Genomic DNA, 27,508 nt, shown 5'->3' with positions numbered 1-27,508 from the left:
TTTTGGAGCCAGGCGCCAGTAGCTCACACCTATAATCCTAGGTACTCAGGAGGCAGAGATAAAGATCACGGTTCAAAGTGAACCTGGGCAAATATTTTGTGAGACCCTATCTTGAAAATACTAAATACAAAAAAGGGCTGGTGGAGTGGCTCAAGTGGTAGAGCACCTGCCTAGCAAGAATGAAGCCCTGTGTTCAAACCCCAGTACCACCAAAAACCAAACCAAAACAAAGTCCCACCAAAAACAAAAATCCAGCATTGTCAAAGAGAGAAAAAAACCATGAGGTGGAGTGGCCCAGAGCCCATAGATGGCCTCCTGGGCATCTCTCCAGCTGGCACCATGTTGGGCAAAGGTGGGTGAGCTGTCTGGGTCTTCTGGCCTCACAGGCCACCTTGTTAAACTCTGGAGGCTCAGGCTTCAGAGTTCAACTCAGCACCCCCTTTCTCCTCCCCCACAAAGAAGCGTGGGGCAAGCCACAGGACAGCTCCTGTGGCCAGACTGGAAGGAAATACCAGGAGCAGCTGCTCAGCAGCCGTGGGTGCCGGCCAAGGGCATCAGAAGCAGGCGGGGGCTGCTAGGAGGGGAGGTTCCCCTCTTATGCTTGGCTCTGAGAGGACACTTGGACTAAGGGGAGGCTCCACTGCTGAGGCCCTGGCCCTAGGACCCCTGTCCTACTGTCAGAGGGGAAACCCAGTCCCAGGAAGGGTGCCACAGCTGGGGGCCTGCAGGGAGCTTCCTGCCAGCTATTCTGTTCCTCATTAACAGGGCCCATGGACTGCCAGGAGTCCAGCTGCTGCCCCCTTGTGGCCACAAATACAGGCACAGCTATACCCAAGGATCCCTCCATGCCTCCCCATATCAGTCAGCTTAAGCCTCACCCTGCTCACAGTCCAGGGCATACAGCCACCTGGGACACTACTGTTTAAAAACCTATTATGTCTCACTGGTTGGCACATTCAAGACAGGGATCTTCCTGCCTCCTAGAACAATATGGAGTTATCAAAAGAATATCTGTTCTACCTTACAAACTTCTGGGAACAGAGTACAAGTCCCTCCACTTCAAGTCAGCTCAATGTGTAGGAATTAAAGCCCTGGTCCCAGACATATTTCTGCAAAAAAAAAAAAAAGCCCTTACAGTCCTGTTGAGAGGGGCCCAGCCCTAACCTGGAGTGGGGACACAAAAGAGGTTATAGCCTACAGCCCAGGAAAGATGTGACCAAATTCCTATTGTGTAAATTGAGACGTCAGGGGTCAAGGAACAAGGTGGATGAGAAGAGTCATCTGGCATTCCTGGGCCCCTACCCAGGCCCTCTTGTTTGCAGCTCAGTTCTCTCACACAGTGGCTAAGTCCAGGGTCCTTCCTGAGCCTCCAACTAACTGGAGTCATGTGTTCCTCTTCACAGGGAAACCTGGACTAATGGGGGCTTCCTCATCAAGCTAAGGCTCCAGGTTTTTCCACCTCAGTGAACACAACCATTTCCTCAGCTAGTCCCAGCCCTGAACCTTCCAAAGTATACTCTCTAGGCCACCCTTTATGATTAGCCCCCACCCCAACAGAGGACCTTAGGATGTGGCAAAGTCTGGGAAGCCAACAGGAGGCCAAGGTCTCCAAATGGGCTGAGGTACCATGGGAAGGATGGCAGGAAAACCAGTGCCCTACCGCTGTGGCTTGACATGACCATCCCAGCTAACCAGGGCAGCTCAGAAAGCTTGGAACCTGCAGGGTCCTATGTACTATCTCTAAGGAAATCAGGGCCTTTTCTGCCTCCCTAGTGAGCCCTCACTGACCCTCTCACTCAGAAACTATAACTTACTACTCTCCTCAACCTGGGTACTTGCCAGTCCCAGTGCTACCCCTTAGAACTTTGACATCTGTGTACCCATTAAAGCCCATCTTCCTGGGCTGTTCACAACAACCCCACAGCACATATGTACGCATTCAGCAAGGCTGCTGTTCCCACAGACCAGGAGTCAGAATGAAGGGCGAGGGTCAGTTGGGGCAGGGGAGGCCAATGAACCACCCTAGGGCCCTGGGCTCCTACAATAAAGGCTGGCCTCTATGTCAAGAGAGCTCACACCAGGCAGAAGAGGCTCCAGGCCAGCCCAGGAGAGCTGAGTCCCTCCCCAACGTTTATTACAATGGGTCACCAGCAGCAACAGGTGGGGAGATGGGACCCCAGACTCATTTGTTCTTTCCATAGATCTTGGGGGTCTGCCAGCCCTCTGGGGCTTCCTTCAGGCCCGCCTTCAGCCAGATGCGCTTCAGGTCTCTCTCAAACTTGATCTGTGAGGGAAAAAGTGAACACCAACTGATTTTTGGCAAAACCACTCTGCCCCACCCAGGTCCAAGGAGCTACCTGTGCTCACCTGCTTCTGTTTCAAACGTCCTTCCCGAACCTTTCGCCGCAGGAATCGGGTCCTCTTGACCAGCTTGCGGTATTTGTGGTGGTTCATCTTCCGCCGGCGGATCTTCAGCACGTTTTTGCACTGTATCGCAGGTGCATCCCAAACCCCCTCACCTCCCTGCTTGGCTCCCTCTTCCATACGGCTAGGTGGACACTCATAGAATTGGGCTGGAGCCACAGTCACTGGGGTCCCAGCATCCAATCTGGGAAATAGGTAGCGGGCGGTTAGCCAGCTTTCCAGGGGGCTGATGGCCATCTTCCTGGGAATCAGCAAGTCTTCAGGCTCCAGCTGGGCCCCCTTGCCAGGGAGTGAGGCAGCCCTACTTGAGCCTGCTGGCTGCAAGGTGTACGGGGGCCGGCAAGCATGACTGCCCAGCATCCCTGAGACAGGCCAGGGCCGACTGCAGCCTGCAGGAAACAAAACACGCAGTCACCACTCTAGACGGGAGCAGGACCCCCTCCCAGGCCTAGGCAGCAGGCACACCACGGACAGGAAGGCCCGCATGAACCTTATTCCTGGCCTGAACACCTTCGCGATACTTGGAGGTTTGCAGGGGAACTCTGTGGCCAGCCCCTGCCTCCACTGCTGACTGTGTCCCACGTTCCTAACCGGGGGTGGACCCCGTTGCCAAGGGGTCTCTTACCTGCCCAGGGAACAGCTCTGCCCAGCTGAGAAGTCAAGCGCGCCAGGAACATGGTGTGGGCGGTGGGGCCCGAGGGCCTCAGGCAAGCTGGAACACAGGTGCCTGGCTGAAGTCACGCGGCCGTCCTGGACTGGCCAGGACCGGGTCTCACCCCCCGCACCGCCCTGGGTCTCCCTGACCCGCAATGTGCACGGGACCTCAAACGCCACTCGCCCCTCGAACAAACCCAATCCCGCCTTCACCGCTCCCCAGCCGGGCGACTCCGGCGGGCCACTCACTCTCCCAGTTTTTCCTATCACCAAAGCTCACAGCGCGGGGCGGTGTCGACGCCCGAACACATCGAACAGCTGACCTCGCCGCTCTTCCTCTCCCCCGCTCCGGGCCCGGTCTAACCAGACCAACCTCACCTGCTGCAGGGTCCCGCCCCGCAAACCCCCCGACCCAGGTGGCTGGAACTCACCATTTTGCCGCCGCGCTCAGACACTTCCGGTCCGTCCCCAAATCGGGCCCCTGTGTTCTGTGCCCAGCGCCCTCTGGTGCCCACTCTCAGGGCGACTCGGTGTCCGAGCAGCCACACCCCCACCCACCTCCCGCCCCGCACGCGGGGCTCAAAGAACGACGCTTTCCTGTTCAAGGGGCGGCCCTCTCCGCCCCAGTCCTATCGCAGCACATCAGTTCCGGGTCAGACCAGAGACTCTCTGCGTGCACTCTCTGCGCATGCGTGAAAGTGCACCATTTCCGGGCCATTCAAGTTCCGGGGAAGCCCGTGGTGTGTATACGACCACGGAAGTGACGTACATCAGCGACGGAAGTGGCTGGGGCCGCTCCCGTTCCGGCTAGAGGCGAAGGTTTCGGAACCCAGAGGCGGACTTCCAGGCCGGGCTTTCCACACGCTCCGCTCTCGGAGTGGGGGCTCATCCCTGAGCAAGGTGGGGATGGCAGAAAAGTGGTGGCGACTCTGTCCGAGCTTTCGTCGCTCGAACATCTGCAGTAGTCCGTATTTTGTCGTGCGGTGTGTGCGGGGAACCGAGCTGGGGCGCGCGGCAGTAGGGATCCCGTTTCTCCCTGAACTGACTGCACCCGCGGCCCTGACAGCCTCCTCTCCTCCGACTCTGACTAGGAAGGCCTCGCATCTCACGTGGGACTTTTCTAAAGCAAAGGAGCTCCGATGGTGTCCACGGGGAAAGGAAACCTCAAACTCACACCCTTCATTTTTGACCAAAAACCAAAAGCAGTCTCTATGGAGGATTGGTCTTCGCCAATCCTTCGATCTAGAAAGGCCTGTTAGCTTGGACGGGCCGGATCCCCAAAGTGGGCCTGCAGGGGCGTCTAGTGGGAGAGGGACTTGGAGTGTGCAGTGGGTCTGCTCAAACTCTTGCCTTGCATGAGGGAAGTCTTGGCAGGAAATGGAAGCCATTGAGTACAGAAACGCCAACTGCAACGGACAGGCCTAGCTCTGTGATGAAGTCACAGGGGAGGCTGTACCTTGCCTCCCCGAGGATCCGCTTTGGGAGCGCACCAATCACTGCTGTGTCACAGCATCTCCCAGCTGGCTGGCCACGAATAGTAACATATAATGCCCCTCTAGACTCCAACCCTTGTGCCCGGGTGTCCCAGTCCTCAACATCGTCACCTGCTGTTTGATGGATTCTCATCTCCCTGGACCCTGGCCAGGTGAAGATGAAAGGCAATGGCAAAAAGTGCCTGGGCAGCAGCTGAGGAGCTGGGGTACAGAAAAGGGTACCTCCCCAGAGTTAAGGACCAATAGGAGAAAGGGAATGTGGAAACTCATCAGGGTCTTGTAGGCGGAGGAGTCAAAGCACTCTCCTCCCCCCATCCAAGGAATCAACCACTCTTCAGGGAAGTGAAGTGAGAAAACCCAAACCTGTATATACCCCAACGGGCCCCAGGTCAAAAGGGAGGGGCCCAGCTGGGGCAGGGGAGGCCCACCATGTTGGCAGTGCAACATGAGTACAGGCTGGGCATCCTCAGCCACAGGAGCTACAGAGGCTGCAAGTATGCAAAAAACAGTGGCCACCTTGATGGATACCCATGCCAGATCTGACTGGCTGCCTCCCATAGGAGTGGCAAAACTTTACTTGTGGGGGGACAGACACTGGCATGAGCAGACTCTGCCAAGCTGGAGGAACTGGAACCAGTCTAGGAAGATCAATTCTTCATAAAGATCTGAGGAAGAAAGACTAGTTGAAGAATTAGGGAGGGCAGGTGTGCTTTCTAATCTTTTATTTATTTATTTGCAATCTGGGGCTTGAATTCAGGGCCTATATCTTGAGTCACCCCACCAGCCCTTTTTTGTGATGGATTTTTAAAGATAGGCTCTCAAGAACTATTTGCCTCAGCTGGCTTTGAACCACAATCCTCCTGATCTCTGCCTCCTAAATAGCTAGGATTATAGGCGTGAGCCACCAGCACCCAGCTTCTAAGTTTTTTTAATCTTAGGAATTCTTTAGTTTCAAGAAAAGTATACAATTATTCCACATTATTTCTGTTTTTCCAAAATACCCATTTGCTTCCAAAATTGGTTTAGTTCTTTTTTTGACAGCACTAGGGTTTGAATTCAGGGCGTCATGCTTGCTAATCAGGTGTTCTACCAAGTTTTCCCCCACCCCCCACAAATTTTACATATCTGTTCTGAAGGCATCAAGGTGCATACACTACAGCCTGAGCAGTAGGGTGCCCATCGCCTTTTCATGAGCCAGCTCATGTCAGATTCCAGCTAGCTGTCAAGTCTTGCTGTTAAAAAGTGACTTTTATCTGTGTGTGGTACTGGGAACTGAACTCCTGGCCTTGTGGAGGTAAACACGCTACCACTTGGACCATGTCTCTAGTTTTATTTTTAGATGGGGTCTCATCCTAACATTTTCCCAGAATGGCCTTGAACTTTGATCCTCCAATTTCTGCCTCTTGAGTACATGGGATTACAGGTATGTGCCACCAATCTGGCAAACACAGCCAGTTGTTAGCAATTAAATCTATACTCCCATACATCTCTCTAGTTTTTTGTTGTTTTGTTTTTACTATTATCTATGATCTTAACATTAGTTGGGTATTATAAATGTTATAAAGAGGGCTGGAGGTGTGACTCAAGCAGTAGAGCACCTGGTTTGTAAGCAAGAAACCCTACATTCAAACCCCAGTCCCACCAAAAAAAAAAAAAAAAAAAAAAAAAAAAAAAAAATTCTAGCTACGAAGATCAGGAGGATGTGGTTCCAAGTCAAACAGTTTGCCAGCCCAGACAAGACTCCATCTCCAAAATAACCAGAGTGAAACAGGCTGGAGGTGTAGTTCAGGAGGTAGCATGCCTGCTTTGCAAGGGCAAAGCCCTGAGTTCAAACCCCTGTCCCACCACCAAAAAAAAAAAGGATTTGCTAGGCAGATATATAGCAAATGCAAGGCACTAAGTTCAAACCTTTGTACCACCAAAAAATTATAGAGTGAGCACACTGAATTAAGTTGTGCTGGCAACTTGAACTTGGTCACAGGGCACTTGCTGGCCACTGTGCCTGAGCCACAGGATTCTCAATGGCCAATATCCACACAAAGGCAAAGTGATTTCTATTCCTGGTCTTGTACAGATCTCCTAGGATGAGGGAGCTTTTGGCTCCATCACCCCATCAGGAAGGAACACCAGGGTGAATGGTCCTAGGTGGCCAGGGCCCACACATCTATTGGTGACTATATGATGGACCCTATGTTGTTTAAAATGTCCTGGCTACTTAGGAGGAAGAGATCAGGAGGATCATGGTTCTAAGCCAGCCAGGGCAAATAGTTTGAGAGACCCTATCTCAAAAATACTCAACACAATATGCACATATGAATAATAAAACAATTAAAAAAAATACTCAACACAAAATAGGGCTGGTAGAGTGGCTCAAGTGGTAAAGGACCTGCCTAACAAGTGTGGAGCCAAGTTCAAACCCCAGTACTGCCAAAAAAAAAGTCTTAGACCATGATCTGGGCACCACTACAGTTGAACCCGCTGCAGGGACAGGGGAACCATTAAGCTAGCCCACATTGAGGCTTGCATGGTGCCCTCCCACCAACCCCCTGCATTGCTTCTCTACTCAGGCAATAGTACAGGCCACTAGGAGGTTCCAATGGCTAATGTACTGCATGCTTCAGTTATTGAACCTGAGGGAAGGCAGGGGTCCTTGACCAGCAGCTGAGACTGGACCAGACATCTTAAAGAGCTGTGGCACCTCTTCAGTGCCAAGGACAGGAGTTTGCCCACTGCTGTACCAACACATTCTCTAGGGGGAAGGAAAAGTGTTTCAGCATGAGGCCTGAGGGTCAGGATTGACATACTGGGACAAACAGAGGTCAGGAGTTTCAAGTGGCCAGCATGGAGCTGCCACTGCAATTGCCAGATGGTGACAGTGGCCTGAGCTTGAGCTGGAAGAACAACCCTGTCTACGTCTCAGTGGTAGGCTGGGCTTCACCTGTCCCTTCTCCCAGACACCCTGGGGACTACCACCAATGATGGAAGCTCAGTCCATGGAGCCTCAACCATTCTGAAGCTGCCCCCACAAGCCCCATTTAACAAGTCTAGTCTCGGGAAGTGACCAACAGAAGAGCCAAAAACCAGATGAATGACAGGCCTAGGTGAGACACAGCATCTATCCCAGGAATAGAAAATGGCCCCAGGCTTGCCTTTCTCACCTATCCATCCACCCATGGCCCACAGGAAGGCCCCAGTTCTGAGAGGAACACTGCTCCCAGTTGTCCCTGTGCCCACACAAAGGAAAGATGGCATGGGTTATAAACCAGTGACCTTCAGGCCAGAGAGCACTTCAGCATCACTTAAAGAGATTTCACACCTCCAGTCCCTCATCTCAAAGAGCAGATGGTTTCAGGCAGGTGCAAAGGAGCTCAATACAAAACCTAACCTTCAGGTGAGGGAGTAGGGACAGCAGCTCAAACATGCCCCTAGAACAGCCAAGTTGGCTATGCATAGCTGCACATGCTAACAAGCAAACAGAACAACAACCTACAAAATCTTCAATGTCCCATATATCCTGAGAAGAGAATTGTGTTTATTCAACCACGTAAAATGCATATAATAAGAAACTTTTCTATTTAGGAGCTGGTGGCCTGCACTCAGCATTGCACAGATAAAAATATATGACTTTCAACACAGACCTACATACCTTCACATTTTAAAAATCAGAATTCTCTACACAAGTTTTCAGCTGGCAGAATTCAAGTTCTGAGTTTGTATATATAACTTTCATTTGTATTAAACACATGTTTATTTACAACGTGGATAGAGAATAAGGGGCTATTAAGGCCATTTTCTCATCGTGAAACACTGCAAAATATGTACATAAGTACAACCTAATATAGGCAAAGATTCTAAAAATCATCTTTCTTGGCTTAACGTAATTGAGTATCAGTACGGGAGTGAAGACACAGCTTGTCGATAGCACCAAGCCACACCAACAGGGACTCGAGCCACTGCACTTCCATCAAGCTGCCTGCAAGGCTGTAGCTGAGGTGGTACAGGCATGTGCCACGCCCCAGGTCAACCTGAAGGGCACCTGGCTGTCCGTCCCCTCAACTCCATTTCCAAATTCACCTCAGGGTCCATAGTCAAAAAGACTTCCAAAAAGAATCGTGCTATGGAGCCACTCAAGCCAAGGTTTGCCTGACGGGGAGGGGCCAAGGGCAGCCCCCAGGGACACCACCTCACCTCCGATGCCTGCTGTGCCCAGGGTGGTCCCGCTCATAGCGATGGCCGGTGCGGTCATATGACCTGGAGCGCTCACGTCGCTGATCCCTATAGTAATGACTTTTCTTCTTGTATTTTCCAGAATTATCCATCCGCTCTCGTGACCGGCTTCGAGAGCGGGATGAGCTCCGGCTGCGAGACTTGTGTGGTTTCTGGGTGGGGTACTTGCAGTCCTTGGATTTCCGAGAGCTCCTCACCTCAGAGCCTTTATAGGGAGCACCACGATGTGCCTGCCTTGGTGGGGAATCACTACGGCTCCGAGATCGGCTCTGTGACTTGGACCCACCTGAGGTAGAGCCACTGTCGCTTTTTCTGTGAAGAGGACAGCACACATCACTACCTGTCCTAGCTACTCACTCTAACACACTAGAGCAGCCAATAGAGGCCATTTCAAGGTAGGAGCTACTGTCCAAAGGATCAGTCATGTTCACTCCTGCCACCCCTCCCAGCCCCCGAGGGCCTCAGTCTCAATGAAGAGCCCCAGGCACACACCTCCTCTTAGGAGAAGCAGACCGTGATGGGGACCTTGAGTAGCTCTGCTCCCGACTCCTGCTACGGCTTCGACTCTCTCGCCCCTCTCGCCCCTTTGGCAAGCTGCAAATGGGACTAGATCAGCTACAGATCCGGAATGTCTCCAGACATACAGTAGCCACCTGGCAACACTAGGCATCTTACCCATTCACAGGACTGTCAGGCTTAGCTTTCTTCATGCCCTCCACTTTCCTCTTGGCATTCTTCACAGAGAGTGGGGAAGGCTTGGTTCCTTTACATTCTTTGGGGGATTCTACTGAATTAAATATAAGGAGTTTAAAAAAAAAAACAGAAATCAGCTGAGTGCTGGTGACTTACACCTGTAATCCTAGCTACTTGGGAGGCTGAAACTGGGAGGACTGTGGTTCAAGACCAGCCTGGGCAAATACTTTGCAAGACCCCATGTCCAAAATAACCAGAGTAAAATGGACTGGAGGTCTGGCTCACGCACAGCACTTGGTCTGCAAGCTCAAAGCCTTGAGTTCAAAACCCAGTTCCACCAAAAAAAAATAAATAAATAAACCACATTAGCAGAGCAAGATAAGAAACTTCTCAGGGGCTGACACATGCTCATGGTGACTTCCAGCCTGGGACTCAGAACACTAAATGTACACCAGAAAGACACAGACACTTTACCTAGGTCATTTTTCCTCAAGGACTAGGTAATGAGTACCATGCTTGACTCTAGGGTGTGATAATACAATCTACCCAAGATTATAAAATTTTCATCAAATGACAAGCTAAATCATCAGAGTAAACAAAAGCATTTCAGAAAGTTTGTCCACATTCTTTTCTATAAAGTATATAAAAGAAATCCTTCAAGGGCCCCTGGACTCATTTAAATATTACCAAAGGGCTGATAGGGATTCCAGCACCTGCAAATTGCTCAGACAAGCCACAGGCACAATTTCAAGGCAAAAACAATCTGGATGGCAGAACCCTGAAATGAAAGTTCACAACCTCCATCCTGTGGGGAGCAGACTCCTGCCCTGACACTCACCCAGTTTGGGGACAGGGGAGAATCCTGCAGAGCTGTCCGGCACTGGAGGGCCCCCAGGCAGCAGGCCCCTGGCTCGTGCCTTCGCCTCTTCAATGGCGTGTCTTCTCTTTTCCACTTCACTTTCCAGGTGTGTCAGATCGGCCTAAAAGCAAGCCAGAATCCACTATTCAGAACCAGATGCTTCTGGCAAGACACAAATGCACATTATGTGAAAATACACAGAACCTTTTTCCGTGTATAAAGCTGCAGGATTTTTAAGCAGATTTCTTGAATTTCTTCTTCAGATGCTCCAAACAAAAGAAACCAATGAGGACGATTGGGTAGAGGGATCTGTGAACACAAAGACCATAATGTTAGACTTTTCTAAACAAACAACTTCTGGGCCCACAAGACTCTGAGGACAATTAAATACAGTCTGATGACTATCAGGAACTTTAGCACAGATGACCAGCTTGACAAATACACAAACATGTACCAGAGGCTGGTGAAATGGCCAGACTAGATCCCTGGGCAGCACTGACCTCCAGCGTCCGGGCAGCGAGGTAGATGCAGGCACAGGCAATGCTCTCAGGCTGGAACCGTACAAAGACATCTGTGCGAAGGCTGTCATTCATATAGTTCCTGAAACCAAGCACAGGAGGAATTGCAGCGCCCTAGACAATCCCGGGTACCATCTGTGTCACCTAAGGCCATTACTTGTCTAAGTGGTCTACTGCTAGGACTGAGGGCTAAACAGCCCTGGGAATCCCAAGAGTTAATGGAGGAACATTCTAGCTACTTTTTCTGAATAAAGGAAAGAGAAACTACTAGGGGGAGAGCTGGCTGAATGTCAGACAATACATGTTGCTATGAACGAGAACCAATTTTAACTTTACTTTTCCCTCAACTTTTGGCCTGCTATCATGCAAAACACAATGCCTCAGAAAGAAAATGCTACTTAGTAGTTAAAATGTACTTGATTAAAGAATCTAAATGCTCAAATCCATAGTGCAGAGAAGCATGCAAACTCAAATAAATGGGCTGAGCACGAAGCCTCGCAGCTGTAAGACAAGCTGTCCTGTGTTCCTTTTCTTCAGAGAGTGCTCTCGGCCTGGTCCTTCTCCGGACGACTGGGCCGCAGCTTCGGTGAGGGGATCCACTTGGAAAAGGCAATGGCCCTTGAGTGCAGTTCAGGTGCATGGCACGTCATGCAGAGGTCAATACCCAAGGCAGTCCTCTTCTCAGGCTTACCAAAGAATGTTTCCAAACTGTCCCATTTCAACAAGGAGTCTTAAAATGAACATTCATAAAATCAGACAGAAGCAACAAAATACTAAAAGTTTCATCACAAGTACATTTTAAAAACTTTATCATACGTTAGAAGACATAAGTACAACACTTTGCATTTAAAAGAAGTTAAAAGGTTTTAAAACTAGCTACATTTTTAACATTTTCCTTTAGATGTATTTCACTAAGACTTATAGCCTAACATTGCACCTCATGCTATCTTTACCAACATTGCAAAAACAAATGATTCTATGAGAAAACAATTAAAGAGGTTATTTATCCACTCCAAACATATCCCAATAATGGCCTGGCACACTCTGGAGTCAGGCTACACCACAGGTAGAAGATCTGACAGATGCTGCCCCCACCCAATGTCTTTGCCCTTAATATAAACCCCGAAGAATACATTCAAACCCACTCAAAGATTCTAAACAATCCTACAGGTAGGTGCCCATGAGAGGCAGCTGGCTCTGGAAGCACTTCCTCAAGGCATCAGAAGGGAAGCCAGTATGGTGGCAGCATGCCACATATCCCAGGAGCCTCTCTGCGGATGAACAGCTCAAACGTTGACAAATATAACCATTAGTACTTTTGTTTCTAATAAAAAAGTTTCCAGTATTCGAATACTAATAATACTAACTTTTAACTTCTAAAAACAAACAGTATCTTCAAGACATGTATTTAAATTTATTGCTATTATTTCAAATAAGTTACAATACTTTTAAAAAAGTGTCCAAGGATAATTTAAAGATGCACACCTTTACTGAAATGAGTCCCACTTAGCTGCTGAAAAGAGCAACTTTAGGACTTGGGAGAAATGATGACACAATCCCGTATCAACAGCTTGAATTCCCATCAGCCAATTTTTCACTTCAGTTCTTACAGTTTTCCACAAAAGTTTTTAAGAGAAAGGTACTGCATCTTTATTGTACAGGTACAGCAGTTTTAAAAGGACAATATTCAAGTCAAGACAGTTATCAACTCTATTCGATACAATTACCAAAGCACGACAGGATTAACAAGAAGCACAATCGTCAGAGAACCACAAGCAGCAGTCGGCCATGACTATACTATCGTACGCATACCACCAGTCTAGAGCCAGCCTTCGGTGGAGAGCCTGCACTGGATTGGCTGAAGACGCCGCTGTCCCTGCACCAAAGCGCTTGGACAGCAGAGGAGAAGTCTTAGTCACTTACCCTCAGAGGCTACCCTTTGATTGAAAGAGTACAGAAAAGAAAAGTCAAAATAGGTTCTCTATAAAGCATGTCATAGCACCAGACAATTCAGTCAGCAATATGACCCCTACAGACTTAACTCTGTGGGGAAAAGTACAACATAACACCCCATACCAAATTGTCACTTCAGGCTTCTTTCTAACATATGCCTACTAGAACCAGCCCAGAATTGCAGCAAAAAACCTATGTCTGCTTTCTCCCACAGGATGCAAATCTCAGGAAACGTAAGTCTACTCAGTCTACATTAGCACCTGTCTCCTTCAACTTCCCTGTGCCCAGTCCACAACCCCCAGGGGGAAGCCCACTGACTGCAATCCTGGGGGTGGAGAGGACAGGACAGGAAATCCAAGGGCAGGGATGGGCCACCTACCGTTATGCCAGTGCCTGTCATTTTGGGAGGTTGCTAGGTATTTACACGGCAGATCACTGGGCACTGGGACAACTCCAGCCCACAATCAAGTCATGGGACAGACTACCCACTGCCCAAGTGTTCAAGTAACACATTCCTGCACTGCCCTTGCTGGTCTCATGAAACAAGGAAGATCAACTCACCATGCAGTCTGGACCAGGTGTTGATTACGCTCACACTCTAACACCTGAAGGTACATAACGATTATCTGGAAGATATGGGTCAGGCAGTTATTACCAAGAACGTCAAGAGCAGGGAACTCAGATCTTGTGGATGTCCATGCAGCCAAAGAACCTCATGCTACATCCCGGGGGTGGCTCCTGGTCACATCCGGCAGATGGCTCAGCTGGAAGGGGAACTTTTGCAATGTGCTTGCTACCTACTTTTGAAGCTGGGCATTGTTTTCATTCTCATCTTCAACACTTTTTCACCAGTGAGAGATTAGCCTGCCCTAAGCATCCCTGTACCCCGGTAGCCAACTCATGCAAAACAACATGAAAATACTCTCAGTAAGTGAAGAAAAGCACTTAAATAATTGGTGGATGATTTATCAAGAACTTAAATTAGTGTTAGAAAGTCACATAAGAGAAAAAATGAAGAAGCCCACTGACAAAAAAGGTGTTAAGTCCACAGAAGTAAACAATACTCTTTTAAAAAAAGTTTATGGCTTAGCTGTACCACATAAGACAGCCTTACTCCCTGGCTGTACTGGGTTGAACTCGGGGCCTTGCACATGCTAGGCAGGTGCTCTACCACTTGAGTCACTCCTCCACCCTTACTTTGAGTAAACGTAGGGGTACAATAGTCATGCTCCTAATTAACACAAGCTATAGGACTGCTTTAGCCCATTTTGAAATAAAAGGGTTCAGAATTCTTCCCATTCCCCCGGCGGAGAAAGTGTAGTCATCTCTAAGGTAACTAAAACATTAGCTGCTAAGAAAAAAAGATGTACACTAATGGATCCAATGTCTGTAGTTTCTCCTCTGCTTTTAAATCCAAATCTAGAAGATGCCATTTCCAAAGCTTTTTTTTTTTTTTTGGGTGATACTGGGATTTGAACTCAGGGCTTCACACTTACTATGCAGATGAACTAAACTTGGGCCACACCTAGCCTGTAATTCAGGAGGATCATGAGTTTGAGGCCAGGTAACACCTACATAGTGAGTTTACAGCCAACCTGAGCTACACAGCAAGTCCTGGGTCTCAAAAAAAAAAAAAAAAAAAGGGCAGCAGGGTGCCAGTGGCTCTCACCTATTCACCTATAATCCTAGCTACTCAGGAGGCAGAGATCAGGAGTTCAAATCCAGCCTGGGGGAAACAGTTTGCAAGACCCCATCTCGAAAATACCCAACACAAAAAAGGTCTGTTGGGGTGGCTCAAGTAGTAGAGTACCTGCCTAGGAAGCCTGAGACCCCGAGTCAAACCTCAAGACCACAAAATAAATAAACAAATAAATACAAACTGCAAGAAAATCAAGTGAGGGAAACATTCAGTCCTCTTCTAGGCTTTTACTCACAGAGGACCGAGAGGAAGCCATAGCTGGAGTGTGGCCTGGGTGGCTGCAAGCACCAGGCTCAGACCCACCTTGTGAGGGTGCTTCACATGGACACAGAAGCCCAGCTCCTTGAGGACACGTCTCTCTGCCTTTATGATCTGGTTTTTTAAGTTAACATACTCTTGATCCAGTAGTAGAGGCACAGGTTTCCTGCAGGGACAAATCACATGGTTTGTATCATGATCAAACAGCAAGGTCTTTCAGATTCCATAATTGCACCTGGGTGCTGGTGGCTCACACCTATAATCCTAGCTACTCAGAAGGAAGAAATCAGGATTGCAGGCAAACAGTTCCTGAGACCCTGTCTCAAAAAATAAAAAATCACAGAAAAGACCTGGTGGAGTGGCTCAAGCAGTAAGAGCGCCTCCCAACAACAAAAAAGGTTCCATAGCTGCCTCCAGGTGGTGAGAACCTGATGTAAATACCACAGTACAAATAGCCATGTCTCACTTTAGCTCACTGCCTTTAACTAACAAAACTGCAAAAAGTCTCCAAACCCAATGCTTATGTACTTATGCCTTCTCGATAACCTGTCCCTTATTCTTACATAAAAATAGCATCTGGTACATAAACAAACACTCTCTGAATGTGGCGGAGGGGCTCAGGATCTTGTTGTACAAGTATTTAACACATTTTGTCAGATACAAGGCATGTGAGCTGGGCACATGTCTCACATCTATAATCCTAGTTATTAGGAGGCTGATGGGGAGGATCGAAGTTGGAGATCAACCCCAGGCAGTTTTTTGAGACCCCATCTCCAAAATAACCACAGCAAAATGGACTGGACGTGTGGCTCAAACAGTGAAGTGTCTGCTTTGCAAGGCTGAAGCCCTGAATTCATAATCCAATTCCACCAGAAAAAAAAAAAAAAAAGAGAACAAATGATAGCACAGAAAGGCATAACTCAGTACCCATTAGGGACTGGCTCTGTGACAGCCCCCACCCAATACCAAAACCCATGGATGCTCAGGTCCCTAACATAAAAACGATATACTCTAAATCATCTAGGTGACTTATAATACTCAGTACAACCTAAGTGCTATGTACATAATCATTGTACTTAGGGAATAAACAAGACAAGAAGTAAATTTTTAAAATTTTGTCTGTGTTCATTATAGACACCAATCCCCCCGCCCAATATTTTCAATCCAAGGTCAGCTTAACCCTCTGATAGGTAAGCTGCAGATACGGAGGACCTACTGCATTGAAACTGGACCAGGCTGTGTTCCAAAGGGCTTCCATTAACATCAGGACCAAAAAATCTGGGCTAAGGTCTAGGACTGTGGCATTCTATCAGCAGCATTTTTAAAGACAGCGTGTTGGTGACCTTCTGGGTGTCACAAATGAGGAAGAGTGCCACTGGCCTCTGGCAAGGAAAAGACCGGGGTATGGCTCAACATCCTACAGTGCATAGGACAATTCCCTCCACAAAGAATCACCCAGAACCACAGGTTCAGTGGGACAACAGGCCTGTGAACTGATGTGAGCACGCAGGAAGCAGCAGGATCAGGGCCACCTGATGTCCTGTTAAAGAGGGCCCTCCACTCGGGAGGCAGTCTCAGGGGTACCCGTGGCACACAGGAACACACTAGTGAGCGTCGGTGAGTTAAAACACTGGTTCAACAGTGACAGACACTTAACCACAGCTCTGGTAAAGACTCACTTTTTCTCCCTCAGATGTCGAAGGCGATGAAACACATTGATGACGTCCCGGATTCGTCTCGGAGCCTCTTCTATTTTGGAGGCAAGGTGTACACAGGCCATGGATACATGCTGAAATACAGGCATCGTGAGACAGACACTTTGTCCCCATCCTGAGGGGCCTCCCGAGGCTGAAAGGCCGGGGGAGGAGGGACAAGAGAGCACGGCACAGGGGGCTTCCCAGACCCTCAGGACAGAGCTGCCCTGTGTGTCTAGGACAGCAAGCCAGATTTCCTCCTGGCACGCTTCGCTGGAAGAGGGGAAGAAGGAAGGTTACCTCCATGGAATGCTTCACAAAGGACTTCGTGTAGAAGAACCGCTGGAACAGCACCTGCCCCGTAGCCATGGCCACCTAAACACGGGGAAGTCTCCATCACTTTTAAACGCAGGCCTGGAGATTCACAGCTGAAGTCACCGGCTACCTGTCCCGCCGTTTTTCAGGTCCCCAAAGGCCCCCCGCGACCCACGGCCTCCGGGCCCCGCCCCGTGTGCGGAGAATCCCCGCCTGGCCGGGGAGGGGAGGCGGTGCCCGCGGTCCTGGAGCGCGGACCCGGCTCCAGGCCGACTGGGAGCGCGGGCCCGGCTCCGAGCGGGGTCGGGGTCGAGGTCGAGGTCAGGGGCACGGGCCGGGTGACCAACAAAGGCCCGGCCCCTCCCGGCCCGACGGAAGGCGGTTACTTCCAAGGCTCGCGGCCGCGCCCTCACCTGCGGCAGGCGGAGCAAGATGCCGGCCGCCTGGATGAGTTCGCAGCCCACCACGCGGAGTCCGGTCTCCGTGTCCGTGTCGAGACCACTCGACATGGACGGCGTGAAGCGGAGCTTGTCGTCGGGCAGCAGGCAGTTCTCCAAGGTGATGAGCACGCCCGAGTACAGCTTGTCCCCGATCAGCACCCCCTGCGACCCCGGCGCGGCGCCCCCCGAGCCCGAGGCACCGGCCGCCGCCGCGGGGGCCGTCGACCCCGGAGCTCCGGCTGCCGCCGCTGCCGCCATTTTGTGCCGCCGACTCCTTTAGGGCCTCTTCCCGGCAGGGCGGCTCCTCGCGACGCTCACGGCCGGCTCCCCGCCCTTCCGCTTTCTATTGGGTGGACCCGGCCACTGCCTCAACATCATTGGCCTTTCGAGCTGTTCGTCATTATACGTCAGGCGCTGACGCCGGAACCCAGCGTGGGTGGAGCGGCTCGTTACCCAGGGGGCTCAGCGGCCTGGCCGGACTCGGAAGCGCCTATGCCCAGTTCCCGGATCTCGCCGGCGTCCAGGTTGCCAGCCTCGCGCCACTGAAATCTGGGGGCTTGGGAGGCGTCGACCTCGGTGGAAAATGGGATGGAATGACCCGAGTCGGTGCGAGTTAACCTGGGGCGACTGCGGGGGTCGCGAGTCCTCAATCCCTACTGGCCCCAGGCTCGGGATTCAGCTGTGAGCCCGACTCCACAGTCTCCGGCTTCAAAATTCAGCCGGTAGGGAAGAGGGCGGGTAAAGTGGCACTGGAAAGGTTGGATTAGGTGACTCTACAGAGCGCCTGGCGGCAGAAGTAGATTTAGGGATGGAGCGAGAGAGCCAGGCTTGTAGCCCCATTGCTCAGTGGGAAAGGACTTGAACTTGATCCTACAGACATTTGTGAACGTGTCTTTATAACTACTGATCCCCCATCCAGGCCATCTAGGGCTTGCCCAGCGTTGCCCGGGGCAGTGCTGCCTTCGTCGCTCTGCAGCCGCAGCAGATGTCATATTCATCACCTGTCGCTGCTCGGTTACAACTTTCACCAGGACTCCCGTGGAACTCGGCTTGAGGGCAGGATGCCTTGGTGGAAAGGAAGTTGCCTTGTGGCCACTTCACCCCCAGGCTGGCAGAGCCCGGGCATCCCCATGTGAACCAGAAAAGAAGGAATTTCTTCTTCTCTGGAACACCCCTACCCCTGGCTGGTTTCTCCTTTTCCATGACTGGGCTGATTGCTCATCTCCCGAACCTCCACTGACCAAAGGAATAAAAGAAGCTGATGCCTCTAGCCAGTCAGGCCATGGCCTGGTGCTGGGGATAGCATGACACTCAAGTTGGAGTCAGTATAAAGTGAAACCTAGTCCCTGTAGCACTACTGGGTGCATCCCACAGATGGGGCATTGCTGTGTGTTGAGCACTTGTGCTGTACCCAGGTGTTACATTCATGCAGCAAGAAACAAATATTTCTTGTTTTGTTTTTTTGGAGTACTGGGGTTTGAACTCAGCCTACACCTTGAGCCATCCAGTAGCCCTTTTTTGTGATAGGTTTTTTTCAAGATAGGGTCGCAAGAACTATTTGCCCAGGCTGGCTTGGAACAGTGATCCTCCTGATCTCTGTCTCCTGAGTAGCTAGAATTACAGGCATGAGCCACCAGTGCCCAGCTGCCCTTCAAATGTTTGTGGAGCAGTGGTCTTCCTTAGGCTCATGACAAGGTGATGCCTCTAGCCAGTCAGGCCAGGACCCCAGTCCTGGCTACTCAGGAGGCAGAGATGGGGGGCAAGGGGGAATCATGGTTCGAAGCCAGCCTGGGCAAGTAGTTCCTGAGACTGTATCTTGAAAATATCCATCATAGAAAAGGGCTGGTGGAGTGGCTCATGGTAAAGGCCCTGAGTTCAAGCCCCAATACTGCAAAAAAAAGAAGAGGGGCCTCCTCATAGTCAACGTAGCAGTGGAAGCTCAAAATGAAGTTGGCCTGCAGTGAAGATGGAGGAGAGAAGATAAAGATATCTAGGAGGTAGATGGTCAGGCCTTGATTGATTCTCTTTGGGATTGGAGGTGGGCATTGAGTCCAAGGGAAGAACCCAGGAATAACTCTCAGGCAAATGGTGGCATAGGAGAGATGGTGTCACCACAAGACAGTAGCTGCAATTGGAGGAGGGACTGGTATTCTTGGGGTTCTCTTGGAGTAAGAGGTAGCCCTCCAGGGTCATCAGGACAAAGCAGCCTGGGCCATAGGTGTGCATTGCTGCATTAATACGGGTGTCACAATGAAACTGACTAAAAACAGCCTGACAGGAAAAGGGATGAAATCTTTTGAGGGTCACAGTCTGACTTCTGAGTTGTGGCTCCACAGGATTGGTTTGGTGAGAGCTTTTTGGGCATGGTGGGATCAACTGCAAACCAAGGGATAGGAGACAAGAAGTAAGAAACCAGAGCCAGGCACCAGTGGCTGAAATCCTAGCTAATTAGGAGGCTGAGATCAGGAGGTTCACAGCTTGAGGACAGCCTGGCCAAATAGTTCATTAGGCCTCCATCTCCAGTTCATACCCCAGTACCACCAGAAAAAAAGTGTGGAGACCAGAATGGAGGCAGAGAGGGAGAGCAGGCTCCAGATCTGGAGAGGGGCATGGACATGAGGTGCTCAAAAAAGATGGCAAAGGCTTTGGGTGGAACCAGGTCCCCACAAAGGAGTGGGCCTGGCCTAAGCAGTTAGGGTATGAGGAAGACGGTGTCGTTCACTGCAGGGAAAGGATGGAGTAGGCAGGTCTGCATGGCACAGTATTGGCAGAACTGCTGAGAGGTGGTTCCTGCTAGTGAGCTTGTCAAGAACACATTTCTGGCCTTAATAGAGCAGTATGCTATTGTGGAAAAAAAAAAAACAAAAAACAACTCTCCTTAGGAGATCTGGGTTTGGAAGCTCCTCCTCAAAGCTGACCCAGCCTTTGAAGCTAGGACCAGAAGCACCACCTACCTGCTATGGGATATCTCCCTCTATCCCTACTGGGCTGGGAGTGTGAAAGGAGACAGCAGGCAAACAGGCTTGTGTTTGGACTGAAGAGCTGAGCCATGGGGTCCCTGCCATACACAGGATCAGAGACCAGGGGAGGGGAGGGTAAGGTCAACCCTGTGCAGAATAAGAATAGGAACTAAGCCAGGCATGTTGTCACATAACTGTAATCACAGCTACCTGGGAACTAGAGGCAGAATCTCAAATTTGAGGCCAGCCCAGGCCAAAATACAGGGGCTGGGAGTATAGCTCAGTGGTAAAGCACTTGCCTAGCATGTGGGAGGCACTGGATTTGAAACCTAGCACCTCAAAAAAAAAAAAAAAAAGGTGCTAGGGGAGTGGCTCAAGTGTCTATTAGGTGTGAAGTTCTGAGTTCAATTCTTAACACAATATAAAAAAAAAAAAAGGAAGAACTAAGGGCACTTAGGGTGAATCGGGGAACTGGGGATCAGAGTTTAGAGGCCTGTGGCAGACTCCCACATTTTACAGAAAGAAGCATCATGCTCAGCTGAATCCCACCATTCCTGCCCACCAGCCTCTCCCATTGCACTAGGAAGCTGTAGATGATGGGCATGCAGGCATCTCAAAGGCAGAGCACACCTCAAGGTGGTGTGTTTACCTAATGACAGAAAACAACTCACAAATTGAACACTGCAAAAACTTTATTTGCACAATCTATACAAAAGTTCGGTGACTGTCCCACTGAGAAGACAGAAGACAGGCCTTTACTATCAGGTTTGGTACTGAAATGTAAATAAACACAAATCAGACTTACATGCTGTTGACTAGATTATCATTTTGCTCCTTAGGGAAAGCCTCTTCCCATCCACAGTGCTACAGCCCTCAGTGGTACTGTACCACTCTGGAAAAGATGCCTTCGGGTTCCTTCCCATCCCCCAAGGCTGCAGCAAATCCCTCCTGCCGCCTCCTTTTGGCCAAAGCAGCCAAAGATTTAAAAGTTTTTGGTTCATAGATGGCCAGGTCTGCAAGTACTTTCCTGTTGAGCTCCACCTGGCACTGTGAAAAGAAAGAACACAACCTGTAGTCAGCATCAGAAGCTGGAAAAATTTAGGGAAGACTCCAGGTTGGGTCAGGCAGAAGAATGCAAGCTCAGGGGCCTGAAGCCACCTTCCTGTGGCTAGTGTTGTAGCTCCAGGACAGTGCCAGCATGGAGGGCCTAGAAACTGTGAGCCAAAGCATCATACTTGGGCAACACGGTAGGATCAATGTGGACAAGGGAGGGAACCTATGGAGTTTAACACTGGAGGGTAGGATGGGGTCCAGGCCCCAGCACCAACCCATGGAACAAGAACCTTGGCTAGGACCAGTAGTCATCACCTGACCACTAGGACTCCTGGCCTGGGCTAACCCTGTATATCAATTTGGAGGTTCCCACAAGTGCAGTAAGCTGAGGTTCCTATCAAGACTGCAGGGCCAGGGGTAAGGCACAGTGGAAGGGTACCTGTGCCCTGTGTTTAGTCCTCAGCACTGCAGAAAAAACTATAGATGATTTCAGAAAGCTGACAGAGCCTGCCAGTTAAATCCAAGAAGCAGAAGCAAGCCAGGTATGGTGGCTTATGCCATTAATCCTAGCTACAGGAGATGCTGAAATCAGGAGGATTGAGGTGGGGGTGGGAGGATTCATGAGAATCCATTTCAACCAATAAAAGCTGGGTAGGGTGGTGCGTACCTATCATCCTAACTGCTTGAGAAGCACAAATAGGAGGATCACAGTCTAGGCCAGCCTGGGCATAAACTCAAGACCCTACCTCAAAAGTAACCAAAGCAAAAAGGGCTGTAATCCTAGCTACTCATGAGGCAGAGATCAGAATTCAGGTTCGAAGCCAGCCTGGGCAAATAGCTTGAGAGACCCTATCTCAAAAATACCCATCACAAAAATACCCAGCTGGCAGAGTGGCTCAGGCAGTAAGAGTGCCTATCTAGCAAGCATGAGGCCCTGAGTCCAAACCCCATTGCTGCCAAAAATAAATAAAATGGGCTGGGAACTCAAGTGTTAGGGAACCTGCCTAGAAAGCACAAGGCCATGAGTTCAAACCCCAGCACCACCAAAAAAAAAAAAAAAAAAGATGGTGGGCTCCACCCATTAAACACAGCTCTCAAATATGGAATGAAGCTAGGCACCAAGGGCTCATGCCTGTAACTCTAGCTACGAGGGAGGCTGAGATCCAGAGGATTGAGAGACCCCCATCTCTAAAATAAGTATACCAAAATGAACTGGAGGTGTGGCTCAGGCCATAGAGTGCCTGCTTTGCAAACCCCAGTCCCACCAAAAAAAAAAAAAAATTACTGAGTGAATTCTACTGTACTTCTGTGTCTGGGGGAAAGTCTGTCTCCCTTCTGATCCCAAGGCCCCAGATGGGTAAAATGGGGATTTCACACCTCAGCTCACCTGGAGGACCTGTATAAAGCCTTCCAACAAGATCTGTTGCAAAGTAGAAGCAGAATGTCCACCCAGCCCTGGACTCTTTTGCAATACTGGGATTTGAACTCAGGGCCTCATGCTTGCTAGGCAGGTACTCTACATTCTGCCAGCCCCATCCCTAGACTCTTAAAGGAAAAATACAAACGTACACAAAAACAGAATTATCAAGCCCCAGTACCACCAAAAGGAAAAAAACAGCTTTGAAAAACAGAATTGTCATACCTACTAGATTCAACAGAGATTTGTGCAAAACTTGCTTAATCTATCCCTTCCTTCCAAAACATTCCCCCTTCCTTTTTGATTGTGTTAAGTTTCAACTTTGTCTTCTATGGCATCAGAAACTATTTACTGTGAAAACGTAAATTGGGCTGGGTGTGGGGTGATGCACACCTCTAATCCCGCCCATGGAAAGGCTTAGGAAGATCACAGTTCAAGGTCAGCCCCAAACAAAATACTCCCAAAATAACTAAAAGCAAAAAAGGGCTGGGAATGTGGCTCAAGTGGTAGAGTGCCTGCCTAGCAAGATCAAGGTCCTAAATTAGAACCTCAGTACACCAAAAAGCAAACAAAAAACTTAAACTTTAAAGTCAAAGTTTTCTACTTTTTCCTTGATGGAGAAGCATCAAGGCTCACATCACTGTAGCACATTCTCTGCTACCAGCAAGGTGAAGGAGAATCAAGTGTGGTAAGCCACACACCTACCAGAATGCCATCCAATAGCACAAAGCAGGTTAGAACACAGGCCCAGTAGTTCCCATGTCTATGCTATATGGACCACTCCCAGGGTGCTTATGCCTGACGGGATAGTCACTGCAGATGCTCAGGGTCTCAACAGGGCCCTCAACCTACCTTAATTAAGTTGACAATGAATGCTGGGTACTGTAGGCCATGTTCCTGGGAAGCAGCTGTAATTCGATTAATCCAGAGCTAGTATTAAAAAAACATTGAGAAACAATGATTTCTGGATGTTATGTTTGCTTCCAGCAAAAGCTCTGACTCAACTAAAATGAACTTGTAAAAGTTAGTTCTTGTGTCAATAAGCTTGCAGCACAAAACACAGCGAGCAAAGGCAGATGCAGCTCACCCATCTCTCAACTGCCCTGGACAGCAGTGAGTGGTCAGGAGGGAAGGAGGGTTCAGTGACCTGGCTGGTGAGGAGTAGTGGGGCCTGTGCCAGGGACAAGGAACACCTGAGACTACTGGGTAACTACGGAAAAATTGACACCTGGCCGGGATGTACGGTGATGACCACTTTTCCTGCAGTACAGTAACTAATGCATGCTTCTGAGTTATTAAACAAGGCTGGTGTCCTGGGGTGGGGTGGGGGGGTGTCTCTTTTAAACAGGTATCTGAAAAACAATATTCAAGCATTTTGTTTCTCAAGCTCAGTGAATCTCTAGTTTGAACGTGCATCAGGGTTCCTCTGAGGTTTGTCAGCACTGCTGGCTGGTTCCAGAGCCTTGCTAGGTCCTGCAGGTGTCCACTAGCCAGTCCCGGGGTGACCGCGGTGCGGGTGCAGGGTCCTGGGCACCACTGCTCTCCTCCCACCACTTCCCCGTGTCACAGCCGACGCTCCCACGTGCTCACACCTCATGCACTGGGCCTGCCGGGCCCCCGGCCCCGGGGCAGTACCGCCCCACCCAAAGGTCCGGGGCAGCCTTTCTGACTCTCAGGCTGACCTCCCGGCCCGTACTCACACCCGCACCGACCCAGGCCCGGAGAAAGCGCTCCACCAACCAGAAAAACCCTTCGCCCAGCTTCCGGCGGGCAGGGGGAAGAGAGCGAGCGTAAGCAGACAAAAACGACCGCGGGGAGCGGGTGAGGACGCGGGGCGGCACTTACCGTCCGCAGGTTCCGCTTCTTCAGCCTGCGGGCTCGCGTGCACTTCACGAAGGCTCTGGTCACCGCCCGGATGGCCAACCGGTAGCAGCGGTTCTTCCTCCCCCGGAAGTGCTGGGGGAAGAAAAGGGAAGCGACAATGACAGGGGCCGCGGCGGACGTCCCCCGCACGCAACCCGGGCCCGGCGCGCTCACTCACCCCGGCATGCTTCAACACCTCCTGGATCCGCCAGTAGCGGTCGGTGAGGCGGTTCCGCAGCCAGAGCCGCGTCGTGAGGAAAACCATGGCGCACTGCCGAGAACGGGGCGGTGTACCACGAGTGCTTCCGGGTCAGCGGCACGTTGCGCGTACCTTCCGGCGCGCCGCGGGGTTCGCTTCCTTGGTTCCGGAGTGTGCAACGATCCGCCTATCATCGGCGCTTGGAGTGGAGGGTGGGAGACCCAGCTACCGCCCGCGGCGACTGAAGAGCCCGCCGCAGTCCGCCAGTGTGGACTGAAAAGAAGCGCAGAGCCCCCTCTGCGAGTACCGTGCACCTGGGAGCATCGTGACGGGTGTGGAGGCCACTGACCTGACTGTCCGGCATCCACATCCACGGAGAGCAGTGCAGGGCGCCCGGCTGGGGAGCGACGCGGCGGGTGCGGGGTGCTGTCAATGTGCAGGACTGGCACTGCATTGCACACTCTCAACGAGAAATGACAGCTATATGTGATGTGCATTTTGCCACAATAAAAAAAATGAAGTGGGGGAAAGTTTGGGTTTGGAGTTTCTTTGTAACTTTTTAACTTGGATACAGTTACTGTTTTGTTTTGTGTTGTTTCCTCTCACTTATTAGATTGAGCACTCTACCAATTGAGCCATGCCCAGAATGTTTTGCTTTTAGTTTGTCTTTCAGATAGTGTCTTGTGCCCAGGCTGCTCTGGAACCGCTGTCCTCCATCTCCACTTCCCTAGTAGCTGGGATCACAGGTATATCCCACCACAACCGGCAATGACCTTGACGTTGGGATTCTTTTTTTTTTTGGCTGGTACTGAGGTTTGAACTCAGGGCTTCGCATTTGCTAGGCAGGTACTCTACTGTTTGAGTACAGGTTAATGATTTTATAGTCTTCAATCTGCTATTGGCTTGTTGTAAAGTGCCTGCCTAGCAAGCATGCCACCCTGAGTTCAAACCCCAGTACTGTTGCGGGAAATTCTGAGCTGAGATAGGAGTCTCTGAGGCAGATTAGCAGGAAGCAATGTTTATTGTGCCAGCACAGACCCAGCGCTAGTGTCCAAAGGCTGAGCCCCAACAACAAAGGGGTCTCACCTTATATACCCTTGCAAGCAGGTTACAGAAGCAAAAAGCAAAGCTCAACCCACATATGGCTACATGTGACTTCATTGGCTATTTCATTTTCCCAATGCTATGTGACCTTCATGTTTCAATTCTTTAAGTTTTATCTCTCTGCCACCCATTCCCCCTGTCTTGTCAGAACACCAGACTATCTGTTTCTTTCCTGGCCTCACCTTTCTTGCTACAGTACAGCCAAAAAAAAAAAAGAAAAAAATCATTCAAATTGTACGGTTTTGGCAAAATACCACAGTGCATGTGTCAGCAGGCTATGCAATGGGTGTTAGCCCTGAGCACCTGGTTAAGGTCAGGCTTATGAGGCTTCTCCCATTTTCACATTGTAATTGTAAGTGGTAGGGCTAGAGGAGTGGTAGAGCGCCTACTTAGCAAGCATGAGACCCTGAGTTCAAACCTCAGTACCACCATAAAGAAATGAAATGTAATTGGTAAGTGGTTTGTGGAGAAGAACTTGTGCCTTACAGGCCTTCAGGTAAGCAGATGCTGAACTAATGTTAGGGATACATAGGCAAACTGCAGAATTCCTGTTGAGGAGGAAGGAAGATGGCCTGATACGGAAGTCACAGGTACTATCTTGAACAAAGATCTAAGCAGCACCCACCCGTGGCCCTGGCACTTTGAGATGATATAAATTTCCTGACCCTCATCAAACTCACACACTAAATTTGAGCATCCATTGGTCATTTTCTTCTTTCATCATCTTTTCTATATTGAGTTGGCATGCTACTGAAAGAAAAGCTTTCTCTCTGAGTAGTGTTAGGAGAGTGCACTGAGAGGGTGTGTTTGAAGAGACCAATGACTCCAAGCCAGGACTCAGGGAAGAGGGTCCAGGAAATGCAAAGGACCTGAGGCAGGAGACTGCCTGGTGGGTGATCAAGGAACAGTAAAAGTGCCAACACCATTAAAGTGGAACATGTGTGTTTCCCCAGGTCAGCCCCTGAAGAGTGAGCAAGTAGGAGGCTAGAGGCAGGAAGCTAAGGATTGTGCAGGGCCTTGAAAGTCCTTGTAAGGAGTTCCATATTCTCATTGTTAGAAATATCTTTAAGATATTGGGTGTCACAAGAGAGATGAAGCTACTCAGAAGTCAGTAGGCAAGGCAAAATTTACTTCTGCAGAAGGGTGCACACCAGAAAGTCTGGGAAATAAGCACCCTGGGCAGGACATCTGCAGGAGTTTTATCATGCTGTCCCTCTCCTGTCCCTGGATTGGGCAGGTTTGGGCTCTACGTGGTTGGCTAATTAGAAAGGGGCCAGGCTGGGAGGGGGGCTTTGGGAACAAAGAAATTTAAAAGTTCAGGGAAGCAATAATGGATTTTGGTTATCAGCTCTGGAACCAGGGCATCTAGTGGAATTCTTGTCTGGCCCAGCTGAGGATAACAACCCTTTGTTCTTAACAGAAACTTTTAAGCAGAATTCATGGAGGAAGCATAAGGGAAGTGAGTTAGTAAGGCGGTTATTACTGATTAAAATCTTTGACAGAAAAGACCTGACCTAAGCTGATTCTACACCGTTGCAATAAAAATAAACCAAGCCAGGCACCAGTGCCTCAAGCCTGCAATCCTAGCTACTCAGGAGGCAGAGATCAGGAGGATCACAGTTCAAAACCAGTCCGGGCAAATAGTTCATGAGACCCTATCTTGGCAGGCTGTGCACAGGCGACTA

The 27,508-nt window shown here is 50.0% G+C and overlaps 3 protein-coding genes across 8 annotated transcripts; all 3 read right to left on the bottom strand.

The window, feature by feature from the left end:
* Nucleotides 1-2,092: 2,092 nt before the first annotated feature.
* On the bottom strand, nt 2,093-3,662 carry Aurkaip1 (aurora kinase A interacting protein 1). 4 transcript variants are annotated; one of them, XM_020155701.2, is made up of 4 exons: nt 3,510-3,662; nt 3,050-3,136; nt 2,368-2,813; nt 2,093-2,284 (listed from the first exon to the last, which is right to left on the bottom strand). In XM_020155701.2, exons 2-4 carry the CDS (start codon nt 3,099-3,101, stop codon nt 2,183-2,185), a joined length of 600 nt encoding a protein of 199 aa, XP_020011290.1. In that variant the 5' UTR covers nt 3,102-3,136; nt 3,510-3,662; the 3' UTR covers nt 2,093-2,182. The 4 variants fall into 4 exon arrangements, with proteins under 4 accessions (XP_020011290.1, XP_073937705.1, XP_020011278.1 ...); XM_074081604.1 differs by having other exon boundaries at nt 3,050-3,151; nt 3,510-3,633; XM_020155689.2 differs by lacking the exon at nt 3,510-3,662 and adding an exon at nt 3,359-3,481.
* A 4,405-nt stretch (nt 3,663-8,067) lies between these two features.
* Ccnl2 (cyclin L2) lies at nt 8,068-17,503 on the bottom strand. 3 transcript variants are annotated; one of them, XM_020155667.2, is made up of 11 exons: nt 17,201-17,503; nt 16,773-16,847; nt 16,458-16,567; nt 14,824-14,944; nt 13,383-13,447; nt 10,851-10,950; nt 10,555-10,659; nt 10,330-10,471; nt 9,474-9,585; nt 9,291-9,392; nt 8,068-9,110 (listed from the first exon to the last, which is right to left on the bottom strand). In XM_020155667.2, exons 1-11 carry the CDS (start codon nt 17,483-17,485, stop codon nt 8,756-8,758), a joined length of 1,572 nt encoding a protein of 523 aa, XP_020011256.1. In that variant the 5' UTR covers nt 17,486-17,503; the 3' UTR covers nt 8,068-8,755. The 3 variants fall into 3 exon arrangements, with proteins under 3 accessions (XP_020011256.1, XP_020011262.1, XP_020011272.1); XM_020155673.2 differs by having other exon boundaries at nt 9,474-9,582; XM_020155683.2 differs by lacking the exons at nt 8,068-9,110; nt 9,291-9,392; nt 9,474-9,585; ... (1 more) ...; nt 10,555-10,659; nt 10,851-10,950 and adding an exon at nt 12,263-12,805.
* Nucleotides 17,504-20,861: 3,358 nt separating this feature from the next.
* Nucleotides 20,862-24,859, bottom strand: Mrpl20 (mitochondrial ribosomal protein L20). Its single transcript, XM_020155605.2, has 4 exons — nt 24,699-24,859; nt 24,503-24,613; nt 23,510-23,587; nt 20,862-21,234 (listed from the first exon to the last, which is right to left on the bottom strand). The coding sequence occupies exons 1-4, from the start codon at nt 24,783-24,785 to the stop codon at nt 21,061-21,063; spliced, it is 450 nt and encodes a 149-aa protein (XP_020011194.1). The 5' UTR covers nt 24,786-24,859; the 3' UTR covers nt 20,862-21,060.
* Nucleotides 24,860-27,508: the final 2,649 nt, after the last annotated feature.

This window comes from Castor canadensis, chromosome 7, assembly GCF_047511655.1.
Source record: "Castor canadensis chromosome 7, mCasCan1.hap1v2, whole genome shotgun sequence".
NCBI lineage: Eukaryota > Metazoa > Chordata > Mammalia > Rodentia > Castoridae > Castor > Castor canadensis.
Note: the sequence above shows the minus strand (reverse complement) of the source record. Positions and strands in the feature narration are given on the sequence as shown.

Excerpts from the sequence above, each read along its gene's own strand:
- Aurkaip1 (XM_020155689.2), bottom strand. The coding sequence starts at position 3,389 with ATGTGTTCGGGCGTCGACACCGCCCCGCGCT. Across the intron at positions 3,137-3,358 it reads CGTCGACACCGCCCCGCGCT|CTTGCCTGAGGCCCTCGGGC; the intron begins GTGAGCTTTGGT and ends CCTGTGTTCCAG. Across the intron at positions 2,814-3,049 it reads CAGAGCTGTTCCCTGGGCAG|GCTGCAGTCGGCCCTGGCCT; the intron begins GTAAGAGACCCC and ends TGTTTCCTGCAG.
- Ccnl2 (XM_020155667.2), bottom strand. The coding sequence starts at position 17,485 with ATGGCGGCAGCGGCGGCAGCCGGAGCTCCGGGGTCGACGGCCCCCGCG. Across the intron at positions 10,660-10,850 it reads TCGCTGCCCGGACGCTGGAG|ATCCCTCTACCCAATCGTCC; the intron begins GTCAGTGCTGCC and ends TTGTGTTCACAG. Across the intron at positions 10,472-10,554 it reads AGCTTTATACACGGAAAAAG|GCCGATCTGACACACCTGGA; the intron begins GTTCTGTGTATT and ends GCTTGCTTTTAG.
- Mrpl20 (XM_020155605.2), bottom strand. The coding sequence starts at position 24,785 with ATGGTTTTCCTCACGACGCGGCTCTGGCTGCGGAACCGCCTCACCGAC. Across the intron at positions 24,614-24,698 it reads AGGTGTTGAAGCATGCCGGG|CACTTCCGGGGGAGGAAGAA; the intron begins GTGAGTGAGCGC and ends TTCTTCCCCCAG. Across the intron at positions 21,235-23,509 it reads TCATTGTCAACTTAATTAAG|TGCCAGGTGGAGCTCAACAG; the intron begins GTAGGTTGAGGG and ends TTCTTTTCACAG.